Source organism: Eublepharis macularius, chromosome 5 (genome assembly GCF_028583425.1).
Source record: "Eublepharis macularius isolate TG4126 chromosome 5, MPM_Emac_v1.0, whole genome shotgun sequence".
NCBI classification, from domain to species: Eukaryota; Metazoa; Chordata; class Lepidosauria; order Squamata; family Eublepharidae; genus Eublepharis; species Eublepharis macularius.
In genome coordinates, this window is record NC_072794.1 from 80,424,627 (window position 1) to 80,443,939 (window position 19,313).

The window sequence follows — 19,313 nt, forward strand, 5'->3', positions numbered from 1 at the left end:
TGCAAGGTTTGCAGTTCCGTGCAAGCCCGTTCCCCTTCTAAAGGGTCTTCGTATTGGGCTCTGAGCACGGCAATAAAGGCTGCAGACTTCCCAACTCTGGGGGGCCCGTATAGTAGAGGGTTACATACCACTCAGCTGCTATGCCTTCCAGGCGGGCCGCGAGGTGCATCCCTCGGCTTTCTTCATTGGGGAATAGGCAACCCCATTGATTGAAGAACTGCAGGGCTTGTACGACAAAGAACCCCAACTTGCGAGGGTCACCATCAAAGGTAGCTTCCAGCTTAATCCACCCCATCGGTAGTTCACCCTCACCAGCTCCTCCCAAGTCAACCGGTTGGGCAGGTGGTTGTCGCGGCACAGGAGGTATACCTTGGGGACGCAGCTGAACCAGCGCAGGTCTCAGAAGTCTGGGTCTTGGTAGCACTCCTGGAGCAACCGGACGCAGCTGAGGCGGAGGTGGAACAGGGAGTCTCCCTGGTGGCCCAACTCCCCCTGGTCCCGGTTGCGGCGGTGGCGCCGGCCCTCAAGGTTGAGGTACTGCTGCCACAGGAATAGCAGGCCCTGGTCCCGTAGGGGCCGCTCCTCCGACGGTAGGAGCCGGGGGGCCCCCCGCTGGAGGGACTCCTGGTGCTGGTCCCTGGGGCGCTACCCTTCCTTGCGCACCATTTCCGGCGGGTGCGACCCCTCCCGGTGGCGGTGGCAACAGGAGTGGTGGGCCTTGCGCGGGCGGGGCGGGCGGTCTTGCGTTGCCCCTGGCCGCCACTAACTCAAGCAACTGGTGTAGCCCCGCTGGGGCCTGGACACCGGTGTGTCCCGCACCTTCCTCCCCTTGGACTAGCAACACAATCAAATAGGTGGCTTGTGCTAAATCTGCTCGCATCGCCTGCATTTGTGCTTTTAAGGCTTGGCAGCGGTTCTCCTCCTCTACGTTGAGGTTTGGCTGCATCTCTTCTTCTCCGGGCTGCTGGAGCAAGCTCTCCTCCCAAGCTCTCTGCTGGCGTTCGGCTCTCTCCACCGCTTCCTCCGTGGCTTGGGCTCCTTGCAACTGGGCTTGGGGACCAGACGTCGCAGTTGCCCCCGAAGGGACTTGGTCCGACATCTCAGTCGCGCTAGCCACCCAACCCTTTGCAATTCCAGTCACTGCTAGAACTCCGTACTGTAGCACTTGGGCCTGCCCCTGCAGAGCAGCCAAACGTCCCTGTCTTTCAGAAACTTCCACATCACTCTCCCAAGTTCCGACCAAACCGACATCTGCATAGTCCCAGCTCAAGGGCTCCGTGCGCGGTGTAGTCCAATCTGGGAGGCTGGTCGTCTCTTCTGGCGGGTTCATTTCCACCAGGCATTGCGCCGCCTCATCCCACCGATACCACGGCTGAGTGCTGGACCTCCTGCCAGTTTCCCACCCCGGGCCTCCTGTTGCTCCCAGGTCTTCCAACACTGGCACTAGGTCCATCATAGAGCAGGAAAACAAAGTGCCAGCACGTCTTTCTCTGGTATCCCGGGGCTGCGGGCCCCACTGCCGGGGGGTAGGCACAGACATCAGGGGGGTAAATCCTCTTCCCACGCTGGTCCGGGGCCTGACGCCTTCCCTGCTCGCTCGCGCCTGATCAGTACCACCGTCAGGTTGTAGAAACTGCCCTTTGCCCTCCGTGCCTGGCTCAGACGGGTCTGTCGGATGCGATCTGGTATCCATCTCTTCCAGTTGAGGGGTCGGGGAGTTAAAAGGGGATTCTCAACAAAATGACAGACTATGGAATCCCAGTTATCTAGAGTTCATCTCCCCCCTTCTGCAAGCACAAAGTTCCTTGATTCCAAAAGGTTTATTGAAAGGCAATGCTCAAGATACAAGTATCCATATTCCAAGGATTTTAGGCCTTGGCTGAACGGAAGCTTTGTTGAGAATGACACATAAAATGAAAGTAACAACACTTCAAACACCCCTTCCCAGCCTCCCCCTTTAGTCCTGTCTAGAAGGCCTGGGAAGGCGAGGACATCAAGGTCGGCCGAGCTGATAAGAATTCTTCGTTCCCATGGATATAGGCAGCCTGGGCAGCACCTGGGTCTGGAGGGAGAGAACTAAATAACTATAGATTATAACTGGAGAACATGGCGTAGCTTTGGCTTGAGAACTGACATTCTGACAAATGATAGTGTGCGTTGGTATTTTGCACCTGTTCAAGTTTCTAAACCATGTGTAAGAACAGACTAACAGCCTGTTACAATATTCTTATCTATGCTTTCGTTACTTCCACATGTTGGTCTTTTCACCACAGGGAAAGGTTGTTAAAGAAGCAACTCATCTAGTTTTATGTCTCCCAGAATATGCTAACAAATACAGAAACCCAAACGTTGATATTGCCTCCATATGTTCGTGACAAAAATTATCTCACTTCCTACAGCTTCTGGAAAACCACCTACTGATTTAACAAAAAGAATTATCGAGCAGTGCAGCACAGAAGGACTTTCACTGCTCTGTTACAATAAAAACAGTTTTAGAAAGCAGAGCCATTTATTATAACCCTAAAGCAGAGTATGTCTAGAGTTTATGTTTCCCTGAAACCAAGATTTTCTTGTGGGCTTCATTCTTGCTCAAAATATACAGGAAGGCAACTCATTTTCCCCTATTATTAGAACAGCAGCTACAAAAACAATCCTGGGAAACCTCGGAGCTCCTAACTCTGCTGAGTAGCTTCTGGACACTGGTTGCTGGGGAAGGGTTTGGGGGTTGTGTACTCAGGGCTTTTTTTCAGCGGGAACGCAGTGGAACGGAGTTCCAGCACCTCTTAAAAATGGTCACATGGCTGGTGGTCCCGCCTCCTGATCTCCAGACAGAGGGGAGTTTAGATTGCCCTCCGTACTGCCAAGCGGCGCGGAGGACAATCTAAACTCCCCTCTGTCTGGAGATCAGGGGGCAGGGGCCACCGGCCATGTGACCATTTTCGCCAAGGGCAATACAAACTTTAAAAAACTCCCCCCTTGTTCCAGCTGACCCAAAGTGACATCATTGTGCGGTCTTGAGTTCCACCACTGAATTCCACCACCTCTTTTCCCAGAAAAAAAGCCCCGTGTGTACTAATACAGCAAATTCCACCCCCAGGATCCTACTTTGAAATTTTTGGAATATTTTCCTTTGTGCCTTCCACTCATATAATAAAAATTATATACTTTAAACATGTACTACCAGGAGCTGCTAAGGTGTGCTTGTGATAGGTATGGGTTTTGAATATACTTCACTGTTCACATCAGCACCTATATTTGAATCAGCAGAGTCATCCTCCAATGCAAGAAGCATTCAGCTGGTACAAGACACATATCCCATCAGTGCAAGATTCTCTGCATAAACAGAATTTCTTGTATCATAGTCAGTCTTCACTGTTAACAAAACAGATCTTTAGGATTCACATCCTAGTGGTCTGTATGCACTGAAAAACTTTTACCAGTGTTAAAAGATGAGAAGTAAACATGTGATCAAAGAGAATTCAGTTTCACTATCCACATAGTACAATTGCACCATCATATCCCCCAATCAGCCTTTGTCTTCCTCTGCCTACTGTATCTTAGGACACTCACTGCACAGCAAGGTTCATAAATGTTTGAAAAGGTTTTGATCAATAATGAGAGAACAGCGAGCTGTCCAATGACAAATTACAAGACATCTCATGCATATTTAAAGAGCCAACTGCATAACACCAAGCACTCCTGGTCAAGGGCTTTTTACGGAGGACTATAGAGTTCCCAATGCTCACTGCCCATAGAGGTCATCATACCCACACAGAGACGCAAAGAACAATTCATAATTAACTAACAAAGAACAGGAGACACAGCAATAGTTCTTTATTTCATTATGTTTCAGTGCAGCTTTCCAGAAAAAGAAAACATGGTACATATGGTACCCCCCCACCACCATTACCACATTAAAATGTATTACGAATGATAACATCCAGAGGCCTCAATCATCACACAGGACTGGATGTGCCAAGAAGCCCTATAATTTGAGAAGTCATAAATTTATCTCTTCCATTCCTGCCACCCACACACACACTTTAACAAGCTTGACTTTTCCCTGGAAAAGATGCTGCTATTTCCCCAACTATTTTCTATGTACAAGCCTTCCTGCACAATTTGTGTCAGCTGCACTCTCCCTAGTCCTGCACATTTAAAAAACGATTAATATCTGCTGTAAAGTGATTTCTGCATAGACAAAATCAATTGTCTTAGATGGGAGCTACTCTGCCTGCATAGGACTGTTCTCTCGGGTTTTTAAACTCCAAAAAGTTTTTTTTATTCTCTGATTTTTATCATAAGCAGAAGGGATTCTACTCAAAATTTGTACTTTTGTCACACAAGAAAGCTTCATGATCTTTCCCCTCCAATCCTGAATTTTAAAACCGAAACTCGACCAGAAACTCTCACAGATGCTTCCAAAAAAGAGGCAAGGGAGTGACTTTCAATGACATAATTCAAGAGTAGCTTCAAGTACTTCAGAAGATTCCTATTCATTCCTTGTGACCCACCACCTCACCGATGTGGGGATTCATGGAAGGCTTTAGTGGCAAGACCCCTTTTTCCACGGTTGGGAACAGAAGGTGGCACTGGGGGGTAGCAATTGTTGTCATGCCACCCATTAGTGTGTGGTGCCCCTCAGGGAGCAATTCTCTCCCTGAAGTTATTTAACATCTACGTGTACCCCCTTGCCCAGCTGCTGCGGAGTTTCGGTTTGGGTTGACATCAATATGCAGATGACACCCAACTAAATCGGCTGATTGATAGCCAGCCCGAGGCCGCTCCAGATGATCTGGCCAGGGCTTTGGAAGCCGTGCCTGGATGGTTAAAGCAGAGTAAACTGAAGCTGAATCCAATGAAGATGGAGGTCCTGTACCTAGGTCATGGGTTATCAGGTTTGGGGATTCGGCTCCCATCTCTCAATGGGGTGCCACTTGCGCCTGCTTCATCAGTAAGGAGTCTGGGTGTGATCTGGATGCCTCCTTATCAGTAGAGACCCAGGTCATGGTAGTTGCCGGATCAGCGTTTTACTATCAGGCAGCTTGCCCCCTACCATTCATCCCACAATCTAGCAACAGTGATCCATGCAATGGTTACCTCCAGGTTGGACTACTGTAACTCACTTTACATTGGGCTGCCCTTGGGCCTGTTCTGGAAGATACAACTGGTCCAGAATGAAGTGGCACATGTTCTGACCAGGACTCTGTTCCAGTCCCATGTGACACCTGTTCTGCAGCAGTTGCACTGGCTCCCAGTGGAATTCAGGATCAAATTCAAGGTTTGAGTTCTGACCTTTAAAGCTCTAAGCGGACTGGGAGCAGCATACCTGCAGGACCACATCTCACCCTATATTCCCTGGAGGATGCTCAGTTCTGCAGGAAAACATCTACTCCTGGTCCCTGGCCCCAAGGAGGTCCATCTTGCCTCAACCAGGGCCTGGGCCTTTTTGGCCATGGCCCCAACCTGGTGGAACTCTCTATCTGAGACAACTTGGACCTAGCAGGATTTATTATCATTCCACGGGACCTGTAAGCTGGAGATGCTCCACCAGACCTTTGGTGATTGAGGCAAATGGGCCCCCTCCCCATCTCCTACTGGTCGAGGAGTATTCCCTCCACCCAGCCTCAGTTTTTTTATTTGTTTACCATCAGCCACCTGGGCCCAAATAATTACATGTGGGATTGTGCAATATGCGCTGCTGAGGGTGGGTTGTGAAATTGGCAATTGTTCTTTTTATTTTAATTGTTTATTTCTGTATTTTTAAACTGATGTGATCCACTCTGAGCCTGTTTGCAGGGAGAGCAGACTACAAATTGAATAAATAAATAAATAAATAAATAAATAAATAAATAAATAAATAAATAAATTCAGTTGTTAGGCTCTGTTTCCCTTGTTTCTTCCCCCAAGCACTTGAGTATACTTTTTCTTTTTAGCATTCTTCTTCACTTCTGGGGTTAGGAAGGCTGGTACCCTCTTTTTAGTACCCCAAGCCCTCTCTCTGCCACACCAGTGCTTTCCTTCAGTCCTTCACTGAATCTGGAGGTCTCCACAAGCAGTTATCCACCATACCTGACCAGGGATTTCTTCTCCCTCTAGAGCTGTCTTCCTGTTGATCTGGGAAGGGACAATCTCCTCTCCTTTAGATGATCTATCCCTTTCTTTTCAGCCCATTTGGGAGTCTGCACTTACTACCCAAACTTACTACCCAAACTCCTGCCAATTTTCCAAGTTCTCCTGCTCAACTCTTTACAAATAATCTCTCTGTCAGGACTGGAAAAAACTCTCCTCTCTCAGCTCAGGCTACCCAGGCTTTGGAGTAACCCGCTGGCCAAGGCTCTCTGACTCTGAAAGGGGTTAACTCTTAATAGTCCTGCAAATGTGTATGTACAGAGCTAGGGCGTTTTCAGTCTTAGCTCCAGCCTGGTGGAACTCTCCATCCTGAGACCAGGGCCTGGCAGGTTCTGTTATCTTTCCGCCGGGCCTGTTAGACAGAGATGTTCCACCAGGCATATGGTTGAGGTTGGGACTGGCCTCCGCCAACCGATAAAGTGGAAAAGAATGTAAGATCTGAACCCTCCCTACTAGGGTTGTCCACCACCCTGTTTTTTGTTTTGCTGAGTTGCACCTGCTGTTTTATTGCTTGCTGCCATCTGGTAACTATATCATTGTATATTAATGTATATCTGTATTTTATTATTGAATGTTTTTAAAACCTTTTTATGGTTTTATATTGTGTAAATTAATTTTAATGTTTTTAACTTGTTGTAATCCACCCTGAGCCCTTCATGGGGAGGGCGGAATAAAAATCCAAAGTACATAAAATAAATTAAAATAAATAAATAAATAAATCCATTAACCCAATCTTTTACTCTAAAAAGGCAACACTAAAAGGATGTCCATTATAAATGGTTGCTCAGGAACTGGGAAGCCTATATTAGGGATGTTACTGCAGAACACAATAAATACAATGGTGTCAGAAATCCCACTGTGGCACTAACAACTGCAAACCCTTCATCTCTTAGTTTGGCTGCCACTGCTACCAACAGCTCTTGTCCACTCCGACCACCTTTGCTGATGATAACTGGAGGATGGGCTCTGCTATCTTCAAAAAGCTCCCCCCCCCCCACTACCACCCCCAGTCTTGATTGTCAGGAGTGAAGAAGATATTTCTGGCATGAAGCCCTGAATATCATGAGAATGCTTCACTGAGATCTTATTAGCCCATGAGGTATATTTGTACATTAATTTTTTTTAAAGTTCTGTAGGTCTTCAGAAATGGATATTTTACATCTGGATTAGAGGTTACCTTTTTGTTGTGCATATGACAACCCAAGTATGTAATGTATGTAACACAAACTTTTTTCACAGCAGTAATAAAATTACAACTGTAAAAACAGGCTAGAATTTGGGTTTTAACAATAACAGAAAATGTAAATTCAAAAAACAAAACATTGAAGACTAAAAAGGGTATCTGACATCTAAATTTTGGAGCAGGTTCCTAGACCCAAATACAGTTTACCAAGACCTATTTTACTATTTCCTAAAGTTAGTGGTAGAGGGAAAGGGCTGGCTCATTTCACGTTATCTGAGTCATCCCTCTTACATTTTTTTATGTCTGGGTATCAGCGAGAAAAACTTTGAAGTGATAAAGTAGGGGGAAACTGCACTGAATCTCATTAGACAAACTGCATTGCTACATCTGACAGAGAATAATGAATTTTTATGTCTGTACCTTTGTGACTGTACAACAAGCAGACCAGATGTCATCAGAGGATTGCTCATAGTGGTCTGGTTGGGGAGCCCACATTTGAATTGGCTGGTCTGCATAAGCCACTACTGTCCCAAACTGGTCTACCAAAGCCGCACGGACGCTTGCTGTGCCAACGTCAATTCCAACATAATAATTTACTGGTTCCATCTTCTCACTCTGCATTTTGTTCAGACCTTGAATGACGGAGAAAAGGAAGAAAAGAGAAGAGAAAAAACAAAACAGCTCTTCAAAATTGTACTGTACTTACATAAAATATCACTATTTAAGAACGTTAACTATTCAGTTTTGCTATTAACTCTTTGAAACAAAAAATTTCTACACAACATACAAAACATTTTATAAAACTGACATACCTCTTATCACAACTACTTATCATTTACGTAACCCTTACCTTATGGTATACTTTAGTACTGTTTGCCTTTACAATCACCCAGACAGGTAATAATATCCAAATTACGTTCCTTACACATTACTTAGGGCAAACCCAAGCAGTGATGTAGGTTTTCCAGAAAATCATCTGATGCCGTAAACAGAGCATGAATTGATGGAGCATCAGGTTTTTAAAAAAATCTTTATTGTACTACAGTAGAATATAAAATACAGACAGCACACTGATATATAGAAGGGGCAGTGAACAAGGCTTAACAGCTAATAAAATAAAGAAAAGGAAACAAAAAGTCTAATATTTAACTACCCCTTGAGAGTTACTCAGATAGAAAAACTGTACTTTAAGGAAATGGTTTCAAAGAGATGCACTGGTAAAGGGATAGGGACTATAGGATATACTACTATGTACTGTCTGTTGCTTTGAAGTATGATTCTACTGGGTAGCTTCTGTATTGTTTAATATGTCAGGATTAGAACTGTGTATGCTTTGTTTCAGCATTGTTTCACTTCTATTTTGGTGATCACTTACAATGTCCCTACATGGCCTTGGTCCCTCTATAGGACTGCCTCTCTCTTTATGTTCATCCATGGCACCTTCACTCATCTGAACAGGGCCTTCTGCAGCTGTGACTCTCCATATGGCCAAAATCAACAGCTGCCTGTGGACATGCATTCTCTGTGATGGCCCCTGTGTTATGGAATGGCCTGCCTGAAGAGGGTAGGAAAGCTCCCAATCTGGCTTTCTGCAAAGTATTCAAACCCCAATTATTCAAGAAGACTTTCCCCCTCATATAAGAAAGCCGTACTATAAGGAATATACTGTCTGTTCCTGTAAGTACAGTTCTACTGAGTTGTTTGTGCGTTGTTTAATATAATAATATAATAACAGTGAGTTTACATACAGCTCTTTTAGACAGTGTGATGTTTGGTCCAGTGGCCTCAGAGTAGATGCTGCCCTTTTAACAAAAGGCTACAGTCTTACAGCTCATCCCAGGCCTGACTGGACTTTCTGACCTTGTGTTTTTCCAGTGTTCCCTTCACCTGTGTTCCTTTGGTGTTACTCGCCTGCCTGTTTATCAGGCTGGTAGGCTGTAACGGCATGCCTGACAAGACGTTCTGGGTTGCCTGACAGGGCTGAGCTCCGAGCCTCTCTACTCCCTCCTCCCTGGCTCTCTAAGAATGGACTTCTGTCCCTGCCGTCTCTTCTCTGAGAGCAGTACAAGTGACAAAAGGCACAGGTTGGACACTTGTCAGCTTCCCTCAAGTTTTGATGGGAAATGTAGGCAGCTTGGTGGAATGTTGGACAAGTGACAGTTAAAAAGTCCATTGGACAGCAGTCAGAGAGCCAAGCTGCAAGCTGACAAGTGTCCAATCTGTGCCTTTTGTCACTTGTAGTTCCGCTCATAGTCTTGCTGCTCACTGCTGCCTTGACTCTGCAGCACAGCCTTCTTAATCCTCCCTGGCTCTCTCTCTCTCCAACTTCCACGTCTCCGTTCTCCAACGCCCATCCCCTCTCCCCTGTGCGTCTTCCTTTTGAAGCTCTCACCCCGCTGCCTCCGCCCCACCTCTCTGGCGTGGCGTCTCATGCCGGTGCCTCACAGACAGATTAGTGCCCACTTAGAGCAGAGAACTAACTCAGTGTTATTATCCCCACAATACAGGTAGGGACCTAGGGCCGCAAGGAGTGATTATCCAAGGCCACCTACTAAGCTCATGGCAGTTGTGGGATTCAAACCAACAGAATGCTGATTCATAGCCCAACCACTTAACCACTATACTACAAGAACTCATAATATGTCAGGCTTAACTGCTTATGCTCTGTTCATCATTGTTTCAGTTCTATATAAGATTTCTGCTTGTTTTCAAATCTTTGAAAATTTGTATTTGTATATCCTACTACATTGTTTACTAAATGTCCCTATTATCTTACAGTCTGATCCGCTGTGTCTCAGTGAAAAAGGCAGACTATAAATAACATTAAAAAATTAAAAAATTGCTATAGTAGTTGCAAGGACATCTTTATTCATACAATCCTCCCCAGATATTCAGATCCTTGGGTATACAGCTGTTCTCAGGATGCTTTTGTTGGCTGCTCATTCATCAGGAATAAAGCAGTGTTACCTTGAGAGGTGAATGCTCCCAATAAGATAAGCTGTATGATTAGTGCATATCTCATTTTCTACAGATAGCTCAAAGTCCTTCCATTTCAACAGACAATCTGAAAATAATTTGAGTCTGGTCTTTGTTCTCTAGTTGAGTCTTCTATGGTTTTAAAAAGATTTGAACCATCCTTAGATTAAAAGCAATCTGGCATACTTTGGGATGCAGTGGTTCTTATTGTTTTCTCTCAGACAGAAAGATGGGCTCTGTTGGACCATCAGGGAGAAAAACAAGTTAACAACATAATTTGTGCATGAACATGAACTACAGTATTCAAACCAGAGGAACTCAGTGTCCACTGTACATGATGATTCAACCTCATGATTAATTTCAAATCATTATTATATTACTAAGTGCATTGCCTTGGACAGAGATACTTTATTTATACACACTAAACAACTATATAAACATTATAGGGCTCAGTTGAAGGCCTATGAAGTGAAAGGCAGCAAAGAGAAATTACTTTTCTGCCTCCACTGTGTCCGCTAGTTCATGTCCAGCTCAATTGTTTAGATTGATTTGGCAGTTAACTATTCCTTCTACAGAGTCTAAGGTGGTAAATGATTCATTTTTAGCTGTGACTTATTTGCAACTTACTTTACGGATAAAGTCTCTGTACTTTGTGCTGACCTGGCTGCCAAGTTTGTTGCTAGTCGCATACCAGCAGTTCTCCCTGCATTGTTGTGTCCATTCTTAGACTCCTTCAGTCCACTTACTCCTGCAGATGTTGATAGAACCCTGATGGCTATAAGGCCTACCACCTGCTCATTGAACCCCTGCTCCTCTTGGCTAATTAAATCTTGCTGTCATGTGGTGGGAAGCCCCTTGCAAGAAATTATTAACATCTCCCTTGTGTTGGGCCAATTTCCTAGCTCCCTCAAGCAGGTGATAGTGAGACTTCTGTTGCAAAAGCCTTCCATGGATGAAGGGGAGCTAGCAAATGATCACTCATTGTCGCATTTGCCTTTCCTGGGTAAGGTCACTGAAAGGGTAGTGGCTGACCAGCCTTGGGGGTTTTTGAATATACATCAGCTCTTGATCCATTCCAGTCTGATTTCAGGCTGGGTTTTTTTGGGACTAAAATTGCTTTACTAGCTCTGGCTGATGACATTTGACTTCTGCTAGATAAGGGTGGTCATGCACTGCGCATTTTATTAGATCTGTCAACAGTGTTTGACATGGTTGACCATTTGGTCCTGATCGAATGCCTAGCCTCACTGTGGGTAAGAGCTACCATGTCACAATGGTTTGTCTCTTTTCTCCAGGATCGCTCAATGAGAGTTCATCCAGACAGGAATCACACTGTGGAGTGCCACAGGGATGCCACAAGTATGCTGATGATGCCCAACTCTACTTTCTACTTGATAAGCAACCAGAAGCAGATCTGTCTTCCTTGGTCCAATGCCTGGATGCCGTAGTGAAGTGGCTGAGAGGTAGCTGGCTAAAGTTCTTTGAAAAATGAGGTCCTGTGGCTGGGAAAGAGTTCAGCTGGGGGAATTTGTCACTTACTTTACTCAACAGATCCCAGCTTTCTGCTGAGGACCCCATGAAGAGTTTGGGGATTTGGCTTGATTCTAAGTTTTCCATGGACAAACAGGTGTCCATGGTGGCTAGAACAGCATTTTTCCATCTTCTCCAGGCCCAACAACTTTCCCAATATCTATCTCAATCCAACCTTGTCACATTGATCCATGCAATGATCACCTCTCGTTTAGGCTACTGCAATTCATTCTGCATACAGCTACCCTTGAAGACACTCCAGAGACTTCATGTGGTGCAGAATGCAATTGCTAGGTTGCTGACCAGGTCACCATGATCAGCTCATATAACACCAATTTTGAAGCAGCTGAACTGGTTGCCAATTAACCTCTAGATCCAATTCAAGGTGTTGGTTCTCCCCTTTAAAGCCCTTCAGCTTTGGGACCGTCATATCTTTGGGCCCGCTTCTCCCATTATGAACCTCCCCACCTGCTTCATTCATCTTTGCAGGGCAGGTGGTTCCTGTTACCAGAACTGCTTTTTATAATGGGGAAATTAGCTTTAGCAGTCTGTAACTAAAATTAGCGCGGATCTAACCAGTGTTTACGGAGGTCCCAATTCCAGACACTCTAGTGACAAAGAGACTACAAATAGGTTCAATAAACACGTGTATTTACTAATAGTGTGGCGTAAGCCTGAACTTGCACATACACACAAGAAAGCATACAAGGACTCAGAAATACAGAGTAAGAAATATAGAGACGTTCGCATTAGCAGGTTCCCAACGATGGTAGGGGGAATACTCACTTATCCTGAAGCGGAGCAGAGACACAACAGCGGGGTGGACCAATGCCAGCAATGGATCCACGGACAGACAGCAAGGGGTTCTGGATAGGAATGGCCTGAGCACCGTGTGGTCTGAGAGACCGGCTTAAATACCCCAAAACGTACCCTGGGGCTGGTGCTGTACTTGGTGGTTCTCACAGATTAAAACAAAGGCTCTAATGGGTTACTGAATGGCTTGGATGGGCCACTTTGGTAATCTGATTGTGATAAGTGACACCTCAGGAAGAGGGGACAAAAGAGGGAGGGGGAAATCCGAGTGGGCTGAATGGATGTTCCAGCGGACAGGGCTTGTCCTGATGTCATCAGCTCTGGAATGCGGAGGTTTCTTTGAGATGCATTCTCTAAGTGCTTGGGATGGTCGGCACTTAGCTTCTTCTCCGGGGCGGCTCCTAAGATATGCAGAGCGGGGCGAGGTACTCTCGCTGCGGACATGGTGTGCCCGCTTCGCCGAAATGGCTTCTCAAAGCAGTCTTTTCCTCTTGGTCTTCTAGCTGCCTAAGAACATGGTTGCCGGCAGGGCATAGCGGGGGCTGGTTGGCAGGTTGCCCGGTAGCGAGGGCAAGCTCAGGGACCGGCCCGCGGGAGGCTCCAGACGGGAACTGACCAGGGAGCGCCTAGCCAGGCTCGCTGGAGGTTTCCCCGGCAGGCGCCTGGCTGCTAGCAGCAGCTTGGGCCCAGATGAGGCAGGCTTCCATGGAGGCAGGGGGAACAGCACGTAAAACACAGTCCAAAGCAGGGAACAGGCACGGTCCGTGGCAGATGTCAATGCAGGCACAGGGCACACTTGTAATAAAGTCCAAACACACACTGGGAAGTCCAGATACAGGTCTAGGCAGGGCTGCCCAGGAAGAGAGTCCTTTGTGCAGTTATCCAGGCATGGTGTCAGGAAACTAACACAGTCTATTGCAGCAGCAAGGCAACTAACAAGCAGGCAGGAAACTGACACGTGTACCAGAACACACACGTGCAGGGCAATCTTTGTGTAGCAGTAAAACAGCAATGCAGGAAACTTTAACACAGTCCATGGCAGGCCTTAAAGCAGGAGAGGGGGCCTACTTGGCAACATTCCTGGCCCCAGGGTGGCACAACTTTCTTCTACCAGGAAGAGGGTCTTTGATTGTGGCACCCTCCCTTTGGAATGCACTGTCAGAAGGCACTCGTGCTTAGCAGGACCTGTTGATGTTTCAGGAATTCTGTAAGGCAGAACTATTCCCATGTGCCTTTGCTATCTAATCCTCTTTTGTGAGTCAGAGCAAAATGATGTGTATTTCTATCTATCTGCAAATTTTACGTTATCTGCAGGGGTTTTATAGGGTTGGGACTAGAGTGGCTTTTAATTATTTGTATTAGGCTGTTTCGTTGTGATTTTATTGAATATTATATTTTGTATTGTTTGTAACCATTGTTAATTGTTACAAACTGCTTCAAGATCTTAACTGAAGAGAAGTGGTATAAAAACTGAATAAGTAAAATAAACAACCAACAGCAATTGAAAAACTAGTACTGCCAGTGAGCAGTAATTGATATAATTGTTACAAATGAAAAACATCCAAAGGGGTTTTGTTTTATTTATTTATTTGTCATTTATAGTCCGCCTTTCTCATTGAGACTCAAGGTGGATTACATAGTGTGAGGTTAGTACAATCAGCATCAAGGACATTTCCATAAACAATGTCATAGGATAAATAAAAACAAGTTTAAAAAGACATAGCATTAGCAAGGACCCAATACAGAGCTGAAGAAATGCTGAAACAGAACATAATCAATTCTACGACTGACATTAGACAACATGAAGCACAGGTAGTATATAGGAGTACGTATTTAAAGCAACAGTTAATATGGAAGGCAACACAGCGGTGAAGTCTATGGTCCCTAACTCATTAGCAAAGCATCTGAGACCCCCTCCCTACAATACCGCCCTCCTATCTGAGTAAAAAGCCTTTTTGAATAATTCAGTTTTGAACTGCTTGTGGAAAGTCAGGAGAGTGGGAGCTCTCCTGACTAGAGATGGGCATGAATCAGAAAAAAATGAACCATGCGGTTTGTGGTTCATTGCATTTCACGAACCACGAACCACAAACTTTCACAAACCTGCCCCAGTTCACAAACCAATTCATTTGGTTCGTGAAAACATCACTTCCAGGTCAGCAGAAGGTCTGCAGGAAGTCCATCCTCTGTTGCCTAGGAAACAGATTGATCAGCACCAGGCTGTCTACAGTGACAAACCAAAAAAACGAACCAAATGAACCAGTCTAAAGTTTGTGGCAGTTCGTCAGAAAGGGCCTCTGACAAACCGCTGGTTCACAAACCATGAACCAGCCTGCTTCGTCACGAACTTTGGTTCATATTTCGTTTTGTGCCCATCTCTACTCCTGACCTCCTCAGGCAGTCCGTTCCATAGGCTAAGAATGACAGAGAACGCCTGTGTACAGGCTGCTGTTGATTTCGCCCATGTTTCAACAAAAATCACTCCTTGGCATCCACATAATTCCATCCACATGCAATGAAAGTCTTGTGATATATGTTCTTCCAACCCATATAGCTTACATTCAACATACCCATGTTCTTCCAACCCATATTCAGTAGCTTGCATTTGACACACTGCCTGATGCTTATATGGGCCTGTTAAATTAATATTCCACTATGAATCATACAAAAATGCCCCTTGCCCTTTTGAAATGGCAGTTGCTTGAATGATACACACTTGAGTCCTTTCTTTCCAGTGCCTGAAATCTTTAATGTACCAGGAGCCAAGCAGGGAAAGCAGACACAACTGGCTGCCACGATATGACAAGCTCTTGGCAGCATACTCACCCTTCCTGCACAATAGATTGTATCACTTCATCGGAGCGTGAAGAGAGTCAAACACCACAGCTCCTATTTATTCAAACCACATAGTCACCATTGCCTACTTCTGCTCCCACAAACAAGACTTTTTAAAAACAGATATCTATATCCCATTTTTCCCCCAATGGGGACCCAAAGCAGCTTACAGCATCATTCTCCCGTTCTCCATTGTATCCTAAGAGCCACCCTATGAGATCATTTAGGCTGAAGGACAGTGACTGGCCCAAGGTCACCCAACAAGTTTGCACGGTAAAGTGGAGATTCAAAATTGGTTCTCCCAGATTCTAGTTCAGCACTTTAATGGTACACCACATTGGCTACATCAATACAACATCATACTCCCATCAATGCTTAACATGTATACAGCAACAGGGCATGACATTTTACACTGGAATCTGGCATGTGATACTTTGTGTGGAATCCAGCAACTGCGAAGAACTGCACTTCCTTGTTCTTAATCTCACAGTCTGCTTTGAAATTGATTAATTCAGTTGACAGATGCCTTCAGCAATTTCTGACCTAAGATTTGCCTGAATAATGCAACTTGAGTACACTTGTTTAAAAATATTATACATTCAATCACTTCTAACAACAGCATTCTCTGCCACAAGAGTTATTCAAATAGCAACATTCCTGTAACTCAATCCAGTTTCTTTGCAAAAACACTGTTTGATACTAAAGGCACTATTAGAGCACAGCACATTTGAGATTTCACCTACATGACATCTGGAGCCACAAAAAAAGAACTGTATTCTCCTGGGTGTCCTGTGGAGGGGTCCACAATGAATATATTAATAACTTAAAACAAATCTCCAGAGTTTTGCAAGTGAAGGTGGTCAATATGCTTTACAAAAAGACTTATATTGTGGAAGAAGAAAAGGTTAGCTGGAGCAGAAAGATTAGTGCAAAAAAGAGGAAGTGGATAGAAGCTCAAACTGCTCTAAGAGGCAGAGCTTTACTAAAGGTCAGGGAATCTTGGAGTACTCATTAGAAAGCTGCATGTCCTTATGCTGGGCTCCACAAACCCAGCAAACAAGAGCAGGAAAAGAAGAAGCAATACATTCAAACATTCACTTAGGTAACATCAAACTAATCCTAATCCATTCAAGGGGACTGATCCATCTGTTCTGCTTCCTATTGCAGACATACCTAACACTCAAAACCTGCAAGAGTATATTTCACATATTGTCGAAGGCTTTCACGGCCAGAGAACGATGGTTGTTGTAGGTTTTCCGGGCTGTATTGCCGTGGTCTTGGCATTGTAGTTCCTGACGTTTCGCCAGCAGCTGTGGCTGGCATCTTCAGAGGTGTAGCACCAAAAGACAGAGATCTCTCAGTGTCACAGTGTGAAAAAGATGTTGGCAGGTCATTTATATCTACTCAGGAGGGGTGGGGTTGAGCTGAGTTATCCTGTAAGAGTTTCCCAGGGTGTGGAATGCTAATGGCGGGAGGCTTCACTGTATCCTGAGGAGGTTCTTTTGCATATGGATTGGTGCTTGACGTGCTAATCTTCTCTGCAGGGCTATTGTCGGGTGTAGAGTGTTTTGTTAGCCTGGTGTTTTTCAGAACTGGAAACCATGCTCTGTTCATTCTTAAGGTTTCTTCTTTCCTGTTGAAGTTTTGCTTATGCTTGTGAATTTCAATGGCTTCCCTGTGCAGTCTGACAAAGTAGTTGGAAGTGTTGTCCAGTATTTTGGTGTCCTGGAATAAGATACTATGCCCTGTTTGAGTTAGGCTATGTTCAGCCACTGCTGATTTTTCAGGTTGTCCAAGTCTGCAGTGTCTTTCATGTTCTTTTACTCTTGTCTGGATGCTACGCTTTGTGGTCCCGATGTAAACTTGTCCACAGCTGCAGGGTATATGATATACTCCTGCAGAGGTGAGGGGGTCTCTACTGTCTTTTGCTGATCGTAGCATCTGTTGTATTTTTCGGGTGGGTCTGAATACTGCTTGAAGGTTATGCTTTTTCATAAGCTTTCCCATCTGATCAGTAATTCCTTTGATATATGGCAAAAACACTTTTCCTGTAGGAGACTGTTTTTCCTTGGTTGTTTGATTCATCCTGGGTTTGATTGCTCTTCGGATTTCATTTCTGGAGTAGCCATTTGCCTGAAGTGCGTGGTTTAGATGATTAATTTCCTCAATGAGAAAGTGCGGCTCACATATCCGTCTTGCACAATCCACTAATGTTTTCATTATGCCTCTTTTCTGTCGAGGGTGGTGATTGGAGTTTTTGTGTAAGTACCGATCAGTGTGAGTTGGTTTCCTGTAGACCTTGTGACCTAACTGAAAGTTTGCTTTGCGGATGACCAAGGTATCCAGGAATGGGAGTTTTCCTTTGATTTCTTTCTCCATTGTGAATTGTATGTTCAGGTGGATGTTGTTGAGATGATTCAAAAACCCCATCAATTCTTCCTCCCCATGGCTCCAAATGATAAATGTATCATCCACAAACCGGAACCATACACTAGGTTTGTGGGGTGCTGATTCTAGAGCTGTTTTTTCAAAATGTTCCATGTAGAAGTTTGCTATAACTGGGCTGAGAGGGCTCCCAATGGCCACCCCATCCATCTGTTCATAGAATTTGTTATCCCATTGGAAGTAACTGGTTGTCAGACAATGATGGAATAAGGCTGTTACATCCTCTGGGAAAATCTGATTAATAAGTGCAATAGTGTCTTTTACTGGAACCTTGGTAAACAGGGATACAACATCCAAACTGACAAGTATGTCTTGTGGATTGAGTTTCAGAGAACTGATTTTGTTGATGAAATCTGCTGAATCTTTGATGTAAGACGAGGTTTTCCCGATGTGGTCCTGCAGGAGATCAGCCAGATGTCTAGCTAATTCATATGTCGGTGAACCAATGGCACTCACAATGGGTCGGAGTGGGACTGAATCCTTATGTATTTTAGGGAGTCCATATAGTCTAGGTGGCTGTGCTTCAGTCTTGCATAGTTTTCTGTGCGTGTCGGGATGTAGTGAGGAATTCTTGATCAGCGCATTTGTTAGCCTGGTGATTTTGCAGGTGGGATCTTGTTTTAGTTTTTTGTAGGTGGAGGGGTCCAGGAGTTCCTTAATCTTCTTTTTGTATTCCTCTGTTTTCATGATCACTGTAGCATTGCCTTTATCAGCTGGTAGAATGATGATGTCTGGATCTGCATTGAGGGTCTTGATGGCATTTCTCTCCTTGCATGTTATACTGCTGGTGGGAAGCTTTGCCTTTTGTAGAATCCTGGCTGTCTCTCGTCTTATTTCCTCAGCTTCCTCTTCAGGTAGATGCCGAATGGCAGCTTCTACATTTGCAATGATGTCTTCCACAGGAATTCTGGTGGGGGTGACTGCAAAGTTTCCTCCCTTTGCCAAGATGGAGGTTTCTTCTGGTGAGAGTTGACGGTCTGTCAGATTGATGACAATGCGTGCATTGTGGAGCATTGGGCTTGTCTGTCTTTTTCCTGTAGTCTGTTAAACTTCTGCTCCTGTCTGGATGTGTGGTTGGTAAAAACTTGTTCCATCTTCCTGTAGGTGAGGTTATCGACCTTGTCCCAATCCTGACCTCATTTTATGGCTGGTGTTGATATGCAAGCAAAATAGCTCCTTGTCTGTGGCAGCAAGTTCCCTGCGGGTAGTGTGGATTCTCTCACGTAAGAGGGCCTGTTCTAGACGGTCATAAATGCGGTTCGCCTGTGTGGTTTTGAAGATTCTTTTTTTTGTGAGAAAAGATGGAATGGTTCTTGTGTCCCTGCAGCGTAGGAGAAAGGTTAAAGAACAAAGTAGATGTGCTTTCTTGTTCCGAAGTGTTTCCAATCTCCGGGTCTGT

General features: G+C 44.9%; 1 protein-coding gene across 3 annotated transcripts in view; it reads right to left on the bottom strand.

Moving 5' to 3' along the window:
• Nucleotides 1–19,313, bottom strand: part of FGGY (FGGY carbohydrate kinase domain containing) — a 327,353-nt gene that overhangs the window by 292,820 nt on the left and 15,220 nt on the right. For all 3 annotated transcript variants that reach the window (XM_054981972.1, XM_054981970.1, XM_054981971.1), the window contains exon 2: nucleotides 7,736–7,947. In XM_054981972.1, coding sequence (XP_054837947.1) covers nucleotides 7,736–7,936 — 201 coding nt within the window. In that variant the 5' untranslated portion in view covers nucleotides 7,937–7,947. The remainder of the gene's footprint in view (nucleotides 1–7,735; nucleotides 7,948–19,313) is intronic.